The 16,139-nt window shown below is 41.1% G+C and overlaps 1 protein-coding gene across 3 annotated transcripts in view; it reads right to left on the bottom strand.

The window, feature by feature from the left end:
* The window catches only part of c4h4orf33 (chromosome 4 C4orf33 homolog), a 55,908-nt gene that overhangs the window by 21,484 nt on the left and 18,285 nt on the right, over positions 1 to 16,139 (bottom strand). For all 3 annotated transcript variants that reach the window (XR_012098622.1, XR_012098623.1, XM_073042683.1), the window contains exon 2: positions 3,191 to 3,371. Coding sequence is in view for 1 of the 3 variants with exons in the window: in XM_073042683.1 (XP_072898784.1) it covers positions 3,191 to 3,371 (181 nt within the window). In the remaining 2 variants the exon portion in view is untranslated. The remainder of the gene's footprint in view (positions 1 to 3,190; positions 3,372 to 16,139) is intronic.

The raw sequence follows: 16,139 nt of genomic DNA, 5'->3' as shown, positions 1-16,139 counted from the left end.
TATCTACAAAACTCTGGAGTATTGCATTCAGTTGTGATTTCCTCAAGGATGTGGAAGCTTTAGTGAGGGTAGAAAGGAAACTTATCAGGATCACAAACAAGAAAAAATCCGCAGATGCTGGAAATCAAAGTAATAAACACAAAATGCTGGAGGAACTCAGCAGGCCAGGCAGCTTCTATGGAAAAGAGTAAATAGCCGATATCTCAGGCTGAGACCCTTCATCAGGACTGGAAAAAAAGAGATGAGAAGTCAGAGTAAGAAGGTGAGAGGAGCAGAGGAAGAAGCACAAGGTAGTAGGTGATAGGTAAAACCAGGGGGGAGGTGAAGTAAAAAGCTAGGGAGACGATTAGTGAAAGAGATAAAAGGCTGGAGAAGGGGGAATCTGATAAGAGAGGAAGAGAGGACAGAAAAGCATGGAATACAAGTACCATACATGCCCCTACATCTCCTCCCTCACTACCACTCACGGCCCCAAGGTGACACTTCACCTGTGAGTCTGTCGGGGTCATCTAATGTATCCAGTGCTCCCAGAATGGGTTCCTATATATTGGTGAGACCTGACATAGACCGGGAGAATGCTTTGCTGAGCACCTATGCTCCGTCCTTCAGAAAAAGCAGGATCTCCCAGTGGCCACCCATTTCAATTCTACTTCTCATTTCCATTCCAATATGTTAACCCATGGCCTCCACTGCTGCCGCAATGAGGTCATACTTAGGTTGGAGAAGCATCACCTTATATTCCATCTGTGTAGCCTCCAACCTGATAGCATGAACACTGATTTCTCGAACTTCCGGTAACTACCCCACCTCCAGCACCATTGCCCATTTCCATTTTACTCTCTCACTTTATCTCCTTACCTGCCCATTGCCTCTCTCTGATGCTCCTCCCCCTTCTCCCTCTTCCATGCCTTTCTGTCCTCTCCTATCAGATTCCTCCAGCCCTTTGTCTCTTTCATCAATCAACTTCCCAGCCCTTAACTTCATCCCTCAGCTTCTCCCGCTTTCACCTATCAACTACCTTGTACTTCTTCCTCTGCTCCCCCACCTTCTTACTCTGACTTCTCATCTCTTTTTGCTGGTCCCAATGAAGGGTCTCAACCCTAAATGTCAACTGTTTACTCTTTTCCATCAATGCTGCCTGCAGAGTTACTCCAGTATTTTGTGAGATTTACCAGGATGCCGTCTGAATTAGAAAACATGACTTATAAGGAAAAGTTAAGCAAGCTAGGGCTTTTTTCTTTGGAGCGAAGAAGGATGAGAGGTGCCTTGATTGAGGTGTATAAGATGATAAGAGACACAAATAAAGTGGGCGGAAAGTGCCTTTTTCCCAGGGTGGCAATGGCTAATATGAGAAAACACATGTTGAAGGTGATAGGAAAGAAATTTCAGGAGGATGTCAGTGGTAGATTTTTTCAAAAGAGTGGCACAGAATGCATGGAATGCACTGCTGGTATTGGTGATAAAGGCAGAAACATTAGCAACATTTAAGGAGCGCTTAGATGGGCACATGGATGAAAGAAAAATGGAGAGCTCTGTAGGAGGGAAGGGTTAGATTGATCTTGGATTAGGTTAAAAGGTCAGCTCAACATCATGGGCTGTGTTGTACTGTTCCCAGTTCTACATTCTAACTCTACCAGAATCTGGCAGAGAACCCTGATAATAATGCTTATAAATGATAGTGCCATTTGAATCTAAAAATATTCTTCAGAAAATGTGCCCCACTAAATTATTATGTTTGATTACTTTAATTGCAAATTCAGACACTTTGATAAAAATTTATTGTGCACGTAAACTTAGAGGAATAAACAGACTTATTACCACATTTAATGTAAACTTGCCAAAGTCATCAGTGCTGCTTTGAAAAAGCATTTCCATCAATAATTCTACAATATGAATTAGAGCTTTAGGTCTCTAGAGCATTCTGCTCCATCTTACAATACCATTTACCAATGCCAAGTATTTCTGCAGAATTATCTGCAGCAATAAGCTCAAAAATATATTTTCGTGGTTACCAATTCCAAGTTCAATGATAAGTAGTGAGTTCCAAATGAAATGGATTTCTAACATCAAACAAGAGAAAATCTGCTGATGCTGGAAATCCAAGCAACATGCACAAAATGCTGGAGCAACTCAGCAGGCTAGGCAGCATCTATGGAAAAGAGTACAGTTGATGTTTCGGGCATCGATTTCTCTCACTTTCAGTAATGCCCCCAATGCCCCCTGCTTCACCATTTCCCATTCCCTTTTTCCTCTTTCACCTTATCTCCTTACCAGCCCCATCACCTCCCTCTGGCGCTCCTCCCCCCCTATTCTTTCTTCCATGGCCTTCTGTCTCTCTCACCAATCAACTTCCAGCTCTTTATTTCATCCCTTCTCCTCCAGGTTTCTCCTATCACCTTGTGTTTCTCTCTCCCCTTCCCCCACCTTTTAAATCTACTCCACAGCCTTTTTTCTCCAGTCCTGCTGCAGGGTTTCAGCCCGAAACGTCGACTGTACTCTTTTCCATAGATGTGGCATACTGCCAGTTGTCCTCCAGTACGTTCCTAGCTTGCTTATTTATTTATTTAAAGATACAGCTTGGAATACACCACTCCAGCTCTCTGAGTTGCACTGTCCAGCAACCCCGACAAACCGCAATTTAACCCGAATCTACTTACGGGACAATTTACAACGACCAATTAACCTATCCGGTGTATCTTTGGACTGTGGAAGGAAACTGGAGAATCTGAAGAAAACCCGCAGATTCCATAGGAGGACGTACAGAGACACTTTACAGAGCCTGCCGGGATTGAGCTCCAATCTCCGATGCCCTGAATGTTAATAGCATCACACTAACCACTATGCTACCGTGGCATTGGTACTGTAGAACACACTCTTGTTAATCTAGCTTGGAATGTGAAACTACAAACACAGTAGCTTATCAGCAGTTCTCCAGCGTCACAGGATCAACAGCAACGCATACTGACACAGTGTTCAGTATCTGATCTTATTTTGTCTCTTAACAACATAATGATAAGCTTTCTATAAAACTACTTCTGTGAAAATAAAAACTGAAAAAGTCGTAATGGAAAAAATTAAAAATAGAACTAAAATTTGCATTTTGGTGCAAAAATAGTGACGCTTGATCAAAAAAAAGCTGATACTTATGTTTTCAAATATAAAATTTTGGTAAAACTGGTGCTTGCTGTACCTTCATAATCCCACAAATGATCGTAAGATTTTCCTCTTGGACCAGCTGGGGATGGAGGATCATTGAAGAAAGGGGCATCTACCACCATTAGTATTCCTTCATCATCTGGTTTGAGTGACAGAGCAATCCCCTTGTGAGAGACCGGTGAACTATCCCATGTTTTTGTAATTGTAAACTCCATCTGGATAAAAGTGTAATAAACAAAAAAAAAAGGATAATTCTAGATGATTATTTACTGCAGTATAATTAGCAAAGATTAATGTTATGTATAACCTTCACAATTTCATCATATGATGTGGCACAGTGTGAAAAATAATAATAGATAAACCAAATTGGAGCTTTCCATCTAGTGGCTTAGTCAAGGCTAAGGATCACTTAATCATAAAAACACGTTTAAATCTCAGTAATAATGGAAAAGAAAGATTGTCAATTGTTAATTAACAAAATATAGTTAATTTTTAAAAGGCTTGTTGAGTGATTGGTTTGAACTGCGCTTTAAAACAAAACCTGAATATGAATAATTTACACATTCCTGAATTCAATTTAATAAAATGTATAATCATTGCCTCTCAGATGATTTGTTAAAAATTATTGAAAATATTCCCTATTTTTAATCGTTTTTGAATACTTCTCAATGTCCGTCACACATATGATATACTGGTCTTCTTTGGTCAGGGGATTAAGAATGAGTCAATAAGCCCTGTTGAAGCCATATGAAACTTCATTTAGGTTAAACTCAAAGTATTGTGTGCAGTTCTAGTCACCCCATTGTGAGAAGGATATGGAAGCTCTGGAAAAACTTCAAGGATGCTCCCTGGATTGAGGTATGAGCTACAAAAAGAGGCTGAATAAACATAGAAACATAGAAAACCTACAACACAATATAGACCCTTTGGCCCACAAAGCTGTGTCAAACATGTCCTTACCTGAGAAATTACCTAGGGTTACCCATAGCCCTCTATTTTTCTGAGTTCCATATACCTGGCTCTTAAAAGACCCTATCGTACCTGCCCCCACCACTGTTGTTGGCAGCCCATTCCACGCACTCACCACTCTCTGCATAAAAACCTTACCCCTGAAATCTCCTCTGTACCTACTTCCAAGCACCTTAAAACTGTGCCCACTCAGGCTAGCCATTTCAGCCCTGGCAAAAAGCCTCTGACTATCCACATAATCAATGCCTCTTATCATCTTGTATACCTCTATCAGGTCACCTCTCATCCTCCGTTGCTCCAAGGAAAAAGGCCGAGTTCATTCAACCTATTCTCATAAGGCATGCTCCCCAATCCAGGCAACATCCTTGTAAATCTCCTCTGCACCCTTTCTATGGCTTTCACATCCTTCCTATAGTAAGGCGACCAGAACTGAGCACAGTACTTCAAGTGGGGTCTGACCAGGGTCCTATATAGCTGCAACATTACCTCTCAGCTCCTAAACTCAATCCCATGATTGATGAAGGTCAATGCACTGTATGCTTTCGTAACCTTTTCCTAATTTCGTAATTAGGAAAGGGATAAAAGATTATGAGAGAAAGCTGGCAGGGAACATAAAAACTGACTGTAAAAGCTTTTATAGATACGTGAAAAGAAAAAGATTGGCCAAGACAAATGTAGGTCCTTTACAGTCAGAAACAGGTGAATTGATCACAGGGAACAAAGACATGGCAGACCAATTGAATAACTACTTTGGTTCTGTCTTCACTAAGGAGGACATAAATAATCTTCCGGAAATAGTAAGGGACCGAGGGTCTAGTGAGATGGAGGAACTGAGGGAAATACATGTTAGTAGGGAAGTGGTGTAGGTAAATTGAAGGGATTAAAGGCAGATAAATCCCCAGGGCCAGATGGTCTGCATCCCAGAGTGCTTAAGGAAGTAGCCCAAGAAATAGTGGATGCATTAGTGATAATTTTTCAAAACTCCTTAGATTCTGGATTAGTTCCTGAGGATTGGAGGGTGGCTAATGTAACCCCACTTTTTAAAAAAAGGAGGGAGAGAGAAACCGGGGAATTATAGACCGGTTAGTCTGACATTGGTGGTGGGGAAAATGCTAGAGTCAGTTATCAAAGATGTGATAACAGCACATTTGGAAAGAGGTGAAATCATCGGACAAAGTCAGCATGGATTTGTGAAAGAAAAATCATGTCTGATGAATCTTATAGAATTTTTTGAAGATGTAACTAGTAGATTGGATAGGGGAGAGCCAGTGGATGTGGTATATTTAGATTTTCAAAAGGCTTTTGACAAGGTCCCACACAGGAGATTAGTGTGTAAACTTAAAGCACACGGTATTGGGGGTATGGTATTGATGTGGATAGAGAATTGGTTGGCAGACAGGAAGCAAAGAGTGGGAGTAAATGGGACCTTTTCAGAATGGCAGGCAGTGACTAGTGGGGTACCGCAAGGCTCAGTGCTGGGACCCCAGTTGTTTACAATATATATTACTGATTTAGACGAGGGAATTAAATGCAGCATCTCCAAGTTTGCGGATGACACGAAGCTGGGCGGCGGTGTTAGCTGTGAGGAGGATGCTAAGAGGATGCAGGGTGATTTGGATAGGTTAGGTGAGTGGGCAAATTCATGACAGATGCAATTTAATGTGGATAAATGTGAGGTTATCCACTTTGGTTGCAAGAACAGGAAAACAGATTATTATCTGAACGGTGGCCGATTAGGAAAAGGGGAGATGCAACGAGACCTGGGTGTCATTGTACACCAGTCATTGAAGGTGGGCATGCAGGTACAGCAGACGGTGAAAAAGGCAAATGGTATGTTGGCATTCATAGCAAAAGGATTTCAGTACAGGAGCAGGGAGGTTCTACTGCAGTTGTACAAGGCCTTGGTGAGACCACACCTAGAATATTGTGTGCAGGTTTGGTCCCCTAATCTGAGGAAGGACATTCTTGCCATAGAGGGAGTACAGAGAAGGTTCACCAGATTGATTCCTGGGATGGCAGGACTTTCATATGAAGAAAGACTGGATCGACTAGGCTTATACTCACTGGAATTTAGAAGATTGAGGGGGGATCTTATTGAAACGTATAAAATTCTAAAGGGATTGGACAGGCTAGATGCAGGAAGATTGTTTCCGATGTTGGGGAAGTCCAGAACGAGGGGCCACAGTTTAAGGATAAAGGGGAAGCCTTTTAGGACCGAGATGAGGAAAAACTTCTTCACACAGAGAGTGGTGAATCTGTGGAATTCTCTGCCACAGGAAACAGTTGAGGCCGGTTCATTGGCTATATTTAAGAGGAAGTTAGATATGGCCCTTGTGGCTAAATGGATCAGGGGGTATAGAGAGAAAGCAGGTACAGGGTTCTGAGTTGGATGATCAGCCATGATCATACTGAATGGCGGTGCAGGCTCAAAGGGCCAAATGGCCTACTCCTGCACCCATTTTCCATGTTTCTATGTAACCACAGAGTCAACCTGCGCAGCAGCATTGAGTGTCCTATGGACCTGGACCTCACGATCCCTCTAATCCTCTACACTGCCAAGAGTTTTACCATTAATACTATATTCTGCCATCATATTTGACCTACCAAAATGAACCACTTCACACTTATCTGGATTGAACTCCATCTGCCACTTCTCAGTCCATTTTTGCATCCTATCAATGTCCCGCTGTAACCTCTGACAACCCTCCACACTATCCACAACACCTCCAACCTTTGTGTCATCAGCCTATCCTTCCACTTCTTCACCCAGATCATTTATAAAAATCATGAATAGTAGGGGTCCCAGAACAGATCCCAGAGGCACACCACTGGTGACCAACTTCCATGCAGAATATGACCTGTTTACAACCACTCTTTGCCTTCTGTCCAGTTTTGGATCCACAAAGCAATTTCCCCTTGGATCCCATACCTCCTTTCTACCCTCACTCAATAAACCTTGCATGAGATAACTTGTTAAATGCCTTGCTGAAATCCATATACACTACATCTACGGCTCTACCTTCATTACAGTGTTTAGTCACATCCTCAAAAAATTCAATCAGACTCGTAAGGCACGACCTGCCTTTGACAAAGCCATGCTGACTATTCCTAATCATATAACCCCTATGTGAAGCTTTTGAAGTTTGCAGACGACACTACCGTCATCGGACTCATCCAGAATAGTGATGAGTCTGCATATCGACAGCAGGTGGACCAACTGGCGCTCTGGTGCATTCAGAACAATCTGGAGCTGAACGCGCTCAAGACAAAGGAGATGATAGTGGATTTCAGGAGACATCCCCCCGCTATGTCTCCCCTCACAGTCCTCAGCAGCCCTGTGTCCACCGTGGAGAACTTCAGGTTCCTGGGAACCACCATCTCTCAGGATCTGAAGTGGGAGCAAGACATCAGCTCCATCCTGAAGAAGGCCCAGCAGCGGATGTATTTCCTGCAGCTCTTGAGGAAATACAGTCTGCCTCAGGAATTGCTACTGCAGTTCTACACTGCAGTCATTGAGTCTGTCCTGTGCACCTCCATCATTGTGTGGTTTGGAGCCGCCACCAAGCAGGATAGAACCAGACTACAGCGCACAGTGAGGACTGCCGAGCGCATCATTGGAGCCTCCCTGCCCTCTATTGTGGACCTGTACTCTTCCAGGTTGAAGAAGAGGGCGGGGAACATCATAAAGGACTCCTCCCATCCTGTGCACGGACTGTTTGATCTGCTTCCGTCTGGTAGGCGCTTCAGATCCCTCCAGATTAAGACTAATAGGCATTGGAGAAGTTTTTTCCCTACCGCGGTCACTTTGCTGAACAGTTAACTGCCGGTTAACTGTCGGCTAACTATTACTTGGATTGCACTACCTGTATGTATAATCTATATTTTCATTTATATTTATCATTATTATTGTTATGAGCAGAGAGACAACATCTGCCGGAAGTAAATTCCTTGTATGTGCATAGGTACTTGGTGATTAAAGTCTGATTCTGATTCTGATTCTGATATTATGGCTCTCCAATTGTTCGTAAATCCTGCCTCTCAGGATCTTCTCCATCAAATTACCAACCACTGAAGTAAGATTCACCGGTCTATAATTTCCTGGGCTATCTCTGCTCCCTTTCTTGAATAATGGAACAACATCCACTACCCTCCAATCCTCCGGAACCTCTCCCGTCGCCATTGATGATGCAAAGATCATCACTAGAGGCTCAGCAATCTCCTCCCTCACTTCCCACAGTAGCCTGGGGTACATTTTGTGCTGTCCTGGTGACTTATCCAACTTGATGCTTTGCAAAAGCTCCTGCACATCCTCTTTCTTAATATCTACATGCTCAAGCTTTTCAGTCCGCTGTAAGTCATCCTTACAATCACCAAGATCTTTTTCCGTAGTGAAGACTGAAGCAGAGTATTCATTAAGTACCTCTGCTGTCTCCTCCAGTTCCATACACACTTTTCCACTGTCATACTTGATTGGTCCTTTTCTATCACATCTTATCGTCATGCTCTTAATATACTTGTAAAATGCCTTGGAGTTTTTCTTAATCCTGTCTGCCAAGGCCTTCTCATGGCCCCTTCTGGCTCTCCTAATTTCTTTCTTGAGCTCCTTCCTGCTAGCCTTATAATCTTCCAGCTCTCTAATATCTAGTTTTTTGAACCTTTTGTAAGCTCTTTTCTTTTTGACTAGATTTACAACAGCCCTTATACATCACGGTTCCTGTATCCTACCATCCTTTCCCTGTCTCATTGAAACATACCCATGCAGAACTCCACGCAAAAATCCCCTGAACATTTGCCACATTTCTTCCGTACATTTCCCTGAGAACATCTATTTCCAATTTATGATTCAACGTTCCTGCCTGATAGCCCCATATTTCTCCTTACTCCAATTAAACGCTTTCCTAACTTGTCTGTTCCTATCTCTCTCCAATGCTATGGTAAAGGAGATAGAGTTGTGATCACATAAACTTAGGTTGATTTCCCTGGAGCATTGGAGGCTGAGGAGTTACCTCTTAGAGGCATAGATAGCCCCTCAGAATCTTTTTCGCTGGGTAGAAATATCAAGTAGTAGAGAAGATCCATTTAAGGTGAATGAGGCAAAATTTAAAGGATATGTACAGAGCAAGTTTTTTTGACAAAGAGAGTGGTGTCTGGTTGTAATGGGTTAGGGGAGGAGTGGTGGAAGCAGATACGTATATTAGTGGTGTTTAAGACACATGAATATGTAGGAAATGCAAAAATACAGATCTTGTACAGCCAGAGGTAGCTTACCATGGCATTATGCCGAATTACATTGTGGGTTGAAGGGCCTGTTATTGTGCTATACTGCTTTATGTCCAATAATATCAGTTTTTAAAATCTGTGATATAAAGCTGGGGTGGTACACAGTGCATCAATAGATATTTGTTATAAGTATTTTGGTGATGTGTTGAATCTAAGAATGTAGAAGGGGTGTTGTGCCTTCTTTGTGATGGTATTGATGTGCTGGTCTCAGGATAGATCCTCTGATATGTTAAATTTATAGCTATTGATCCTCCCTCCCCACTCTCCGTTCCCTATTGCAGACTGGCAAATGGACCATCTTCCTCCTGTAGTCGATAATCAGCTCTTTGGCGTTGCTGATGTTGAGTGAAGAGTTGTTGTGGCACCACTAATCAAGACTTTCAATCTCTATTCTATATGCCAATTCCTTACCGCTTTTGATTCAGCCAACAACAGCAGTAGTGTCAACAAACATAAATATGGATTGGAGCCATCAATCAGAAGTACAAAGTGAAAGTAGAATCTGTTCAGTCAGGGCAGAGCACAGGTCAAAATGTAAATAATGTGTGAAAGTATACTATCACGTGAATAAGACTGTCACGCTTATTATTTTTTAGCTTTTGTTGTTTTTCATTTATCATTCATAGTATCTGCTCTGTGCAACTGCAAATGACAATTCAATGTTTCTGAACACATTTCAGTTGAAATGCTCTGAAAACAGCTCCAGAATATGTAACCATACCTCCCACTCTATTTAACTATTAGAACTTTTAAATGCCTTTGTATAAACTAAATGCCAGTTTGATCATTTTTATTAACTTTCAAAGATTTAAAGTAAGTTAATAATGGTCCAAGCTCTGTTAAAATCAGCAAACTCTAACATGAGACTTATTTTGCTAATCACATCTATTCAATAACCCCGTTTGCCCTCCTGATACTCCACACAATATTCTCCAGTTAATTTGGCATTTGTAGGCTAATTAGGCAAAACTTCCCTCTGACAAACTTCATTAAAGTCTATAGTCAGGCAACAGTCTCCTGTTGTGACTCAGTTACATCTCGTTTCTAAATTTCAGCAAAATCTCAAAGTTGTAGCTTCATGGGGGAATGAAAATAATGCTGACATTTCATTACCATTATTATTATCCTGGAAAGAAAAATAGGGCTATTATCTCTAGCCTTAGTCTCTGAGTCATAAAAGTTAGCATCTGAATATGAAGCAAAGAACCACAAGTCCAAACTCTCAATTTAAATTACAATTATCTGTTTTAACTGAATTCATCTGAGATAATCCACAAATATATAGCTAAAACTACTTTATGTTGACTAATTCTGAATTAGGAGCCTGAGGAGCAATTTGCTTCCATTTTCTTTAAAATATTAAATGGTATATAGCAGATTAATCTGCTATATTAATCTGTGACAAGCCAAATAAGGCTTCCAATTGTGCTGAAGCAATGAATTGAACCTGATTCTAATTCCTATAAATTAAAGTATCTATGTTTAAAGTTCAAAGTAAAATTTATTATCAGAGTACATACATGTCACCACATACAACCCTGAGATTCTTTTTCTGCGAGTATACTTAGCAAATCTATAGAACAGTAACTGTAAACTGTAAATAATCTGTGCAAATGCAGATATAAATAAATAGCAATAAATAACGAGCAAGAAGTAATCCAATATAACAGAGTCCTTAAATGAGTGTAGCTATCCCGTTTTGTTCAAGAGCCTGATGGTTGAGCAGTAGTAACTGTTCTAGAACCTGCTGGTGCGAGTCCTGAGGCATCTGTACCTTCTACCTGATGACAGCAGTGAGGAAAGAGCATGGCCTGGATGGTGAGGATCTTTGATGATCAACGCTGCTTTTCTACAGCAAAATTTCATGTAAATGTGTTCAATGGATGGGAAGGTTTTACCCATGATGTACTGGGCCAAATCCACTATCTTTTGTAGGATTTTCCACTCAAAGGCATTGATGTTGCCATGTCAGGCCATGATGCAGCCAGTCAGCACACTTTGCACCACACACCTATAGAAGTTTGCCAAGGTTTTTGATGACATGCTGAACCTCTGCAGGAAGTAGAGGCACTGTCATGCTTTCTTGACAATAATATTTATATGGTGGGTCCAAGACAGGTCCTCTGAGATAGTGATATCCAGGAATTTAAAGTTACTGACCCTCTCCACCTCTAATCCTCCAATGATTACTGACTCATTGGACCTCTGGCTTCCCTCTCCTGAAGTCTACAATCAGTTCTTTGGTCTTACTGACATTGAGTGAAAGTTTGTTGTTATTACACCACTTGGCCAAGTTTTCAATCTCCCTCCTGAATGCTGATTCATCACCTCCTTTGATATGGCCCTCAACAGTGGTGCCATCAGCAAACTTGTATATGGTGTTGGAGCTGTACTCAGCCACACGGTCATTGGGTGCAAAGCAAGTAGAGCAGGAGTCTAAATACACATCCCTGTGATGCTCCTGTGCTGATGGAGATTGTGAAGGAGATGTTTTTGCCAATCGAACTGCCTGGGGTCTACAAGTGAGGAAATCCAGGATCCATTTGCACAAGGGAGTATTGAGGCCCAAGTCTTGGTGTTTACAATGGTAGTTACTACCGGTAATATCATCCAGAAATGAAGAAGCAAAGCCAATTGGCATTAAGGGTTACATCAACTGCAAGTTACAGTATTTAAAATGCTCATTAAATCTCTTAAAAACAAGTGTGCTTCTCACAAGTATTTACCCAGCTAAGGTGCACTAAGTCCAAAAACAAGCAAAGCAAATGTGAGAGTAGTAATGTGAGAGTACCTCTTCAGTACTTAAGACCTCTAATCATCTCTAAATAGCACAGGATTACAATTGGAATAAATTTAAATACAGCTGCAAAGCAGGGAGAAATTGGAATCAGCTAGTCAAAAGGTCAGGCTAAAAAAAATACTTGTACTAATCATTGCAACCAGCAGAAAAATCACATTTATACTGACATTCCCACTCAAAGCAGTGTGGGCTATATGGGAGAGGAAGTAATTTTGCTATGACTTGCAACTAAGAAGCCTTTCAACTTCTCAGATAGTTCCATTGCTTCCAGCATTTCTAAGAAAATGGGTGAGTGACACAGACCAATCAACTGATCCAAAGTAATACCCTGTCCATAGGATTAATTTAAAACATTAATAATGGGTCCAGGATTGAATCTAAAGCCAACTTTGCCATTCAATAAGGTAATAACTAATCAGATCCTTGGCTTTGTTCTTTTTTATTCAGTCCATATAACCATCAATTCCAAATAAAAAGGAAAAAAGATGTGGGGGAAGGGGAGGAAGCCCTATTTCTCTATAGTCTAAAAATCTCTCTCAGCCTCAAATACTCAGTATCTACAGCTCACCGGGATACAGAATTCCAAATTTCACAACTGACTGGGAAAAAAATATTCTTCATCTCTGCCCTCAGTGGTAAACGCTATATCCTCAAACTAGGCTTCCCACACACAGAGAAACATCCTCTTGGCATCCACCATCAGAATCATTTGTGCCTCAGTGATGGCTGGAAATGCTTCAGATATTGGAGCAATGAGAGATAATGCAGCATTCATTCAAGATCAGAATCAGGTTTATTATCATTGACATATATTGTGAAATTTGTTCTGGCAAGACAGCGGCACGGTCAATTGCAGCAGCTTCTGTGGTGCTAGCCAAAGGCGTTATTGTCCTTTTTAAACATTTTTTTATGATCGCAAGACCCTGCTGGACATTAAGAACTTAAAAGTACTGCAGGTCTACCTCATCAGTGGCAATGGCAGAGAAACTGAAGGAGCTGGGCGTAGTGTGGATTCTGCTGCTGTCTACATCAGAGGAGTTGGTATGCGAAGGTGGTGTGCAGTTTAACCGCAAGTGATCATCTTAGTCACTTTTCTTGCGATCACAACACCCTATTGGACGTTGTTAATGTGGGATGTTGCAATACCTATTCAATGATTTATTGTTTGACGGTGGGACAGCTGTATGACCTTGGCTGTGGCAAGGACTTGGCTTCGAGCTACAGTGTCACCTGTTTATAGCCGGCCAGGAGAGAGGTATTGGAGTCAGTACGCTCCACCAGAGGCAATGTCGTGCAGCATCCAAACTGGAGTCAGTGCTGCCACCCAGTGTTCACTCAGAAAAAGGCAAGTTGTATTGCATTCGACTGCATACTGTTTTAACATTCATGGGATTCAGGGTCTTGGACTATTTTTTTTGTGTGACTGTAATTTACTGATATCTTATATGTGCCATACATGACTGTTGGTACTGTGTTTTGCACATTCACCCTGGAGTAAATACTTATTGGTTTGTCTCATATTGGTTTGGTATTCATGGGAGTTCATGGCTAAATGACAATTAAACTTGAACTTTGGACTTTGTTCTATGGCAGCAAAGAGGGAATACGGTCCAATATTCCAAATGGGGTAAATGAGGTCAAAACAAGATTGAACTTGAGAATCTGAATTCAGCTATGCATCTGTACTTTGTTTGGTAATTTACATCATTTTAGTTCCAACATCATGCTTTGTCCTGAACTGGGTTATGTCCTGGAATTATGGTGAGTTTATTGTTCCTATGGTGGAAATAGATAGAAACATGGAAAACCTACAGCACAATACAGGCCCTTCGGCCCACAAAGCTGTGCTGAACATGTCCTTACCTTAGATATTGGAAATATGAAATTCACTTGCAATTTGAATAGTCCTTTCATGCAGCAGGGTAGCTGTGTTTATAGCTATTCATAAAGAGCAGAATTATGTTCCACTGCCTTCTCCTACCTGCACTCAGACCTGGATTTAACTGAAGACCATATTTGATACTTTTTAATAGGGCACAAAAAATGCAAGTAGATTCAAATATTTAATCCTGGCCTGTTAAAATTCAGCCATTGGATGGCATATTTTTTAATTGTAATTTTACACATTAAACTTAATTCTTTGCTGTGAACAAAATCTAAAAATGTAAAATTCACAAAATGAATATACCACATTATAATTTTATTGTTTCTCAATTAATTTAAAGCCATTATTGAACACAAAATAAACCTTGTGGTTGTAATGACTGGACACTTAACTAAGGCAGCACCAAGAAAAAGTAACCTTGAATAACACTTCACAACCTGCACAAGAACAGTCCAATTTGTTCATCTCCATTGCTTCTTTCCATATGCATTCATTTTTTCACCTTCAAGAACTAATCCAAAACTTCAGTAAATAGTAACTTTATGTAACTAAATTTCCTATTAATCAAATAATCCAGTGCAACTATCATTAATTTCACCTTTACATTGTATTAGAAAATGATGTGAAATACTTCACACATTTTTGCTCCTGTCCAGTAAATTCTAGTAAATAGAATGTGGATTTCTGATAAAGTTCCTTAGTCATTGATCTAATAATGTACATACTCATTCCTAGTCAACATGGATACATTATATAAATAAGCACCTATTTTATTTAAGATTATTACCATCATCTCCACAAAACTAATCTATAAATTCCAAGACCTAAGCCTCAATACCTTCTTGTACAATTGGATCCTCAATTTCCTCACTTGCAGACCCCAGTCAGTTCGGATTGGCAACAGCTTCTCCTCCATGATCTCTATCGCTCAGGTGCACCAAAAGGTTGTGTGCTTAGCCCCTGCTGTACCCACTTTACACTTATGACTGCGTAGCTAACCACAGCCCCAATGCCATATTCAAGTTTGCTGATGACAGCACTATTTTTGTGGTGATAAATCAGCATAAGGGGGGGATATTGAAAATCTGACTGAGTGGTGCTACCAAAACAACAATTTACTCAATGTCAGCAAGACCAAGGCACTGACTATTGACTTCAGGAGGAGGAAACCAGAGGTCCATGAACCAAATCAACACACACAAAATACTGGAGGAATTCAGCAGGCCAAGCTGCATCTATGGAAAAAACTATAAGGATGAAGGGTCTCGGCCAGAAACATTGACTGCTTACTCCTTCCCATAATTGCTGCCTGGCCTGCTGAGCTCCTCTAGCATCTTGTGTGCATTGCTTTGGATTTCCAGCATCTGCAGATGTTTTAGTGTCCATTTCCAGTCCTCATCAGAGGATCAGAGGTGGAGAGGGTCAGTAACTTTAAGTTCTTCATTGTTATTATTTCAGAGACCTGACCTGGGCCCAGCAAATAAGTACAATTCTGAAGAAAGCATGCCAGCACCTCTGCTTCTTTAGGAGTTCGTGAAGCTTTGACATAACATCTAAAACTCTGACAAACTTCTATAAATATGTAGTAGAGATATATTGACTGGCTGCATCACAGCCTGCTATGGAAACACCAAGGCCCTTGAATATAAAAAGTAGTGGATATGGCTCAGTCCATCACTGGTAAAGGCCTCCTCACCGTTGAGCACATCTACATGTAACACGTCATAAGAAAGCAACATCCATCATCTGGGACCCCCACCACCTCTTCTCGTTGCTGCCACCAGGAAGAAGGTACAAGATGAAGTCCTGATGAAGGGTCTTGGCCCAAAATGTTGACTGCTCGTTTCCACGGATGCTGCCTGACCTGCTGAGTTCCTCCAGCTTGTTTATACGTGTTGACAAGAGCCTCAGGACTCACAGCAACAGGTTCAGTAACAGTTATTACCCCTTAGCTCTTAAACCAAAGAGGATAACTTCATTCAATTTCACTTGATCCATCATTGAAATATGCCTATAACCTATGGACTCACTTTCAAGGACTCTTTATCT

The sequence above is a fragment of the Hemitrygon akajei genome, chromosome 4, assembly GCF_048418815.1.
Source record: "Hemitrygon akajei chromosome 4, sHemAka1.3, whole genome shotgun sequence".
Taxonomy (NCBI): Eukaryota; Metazoa; Chordata; class Chondrichthyes; order Myliobatiformes; family Dasyatidae; genus Hemitrygon; species Hemitrygon akajei.
The sequence above is the reverse complement of the archived record's forward strand: the minus strand, read 5'-3'. Positions and strand labels throughout refer to the sequence as shown.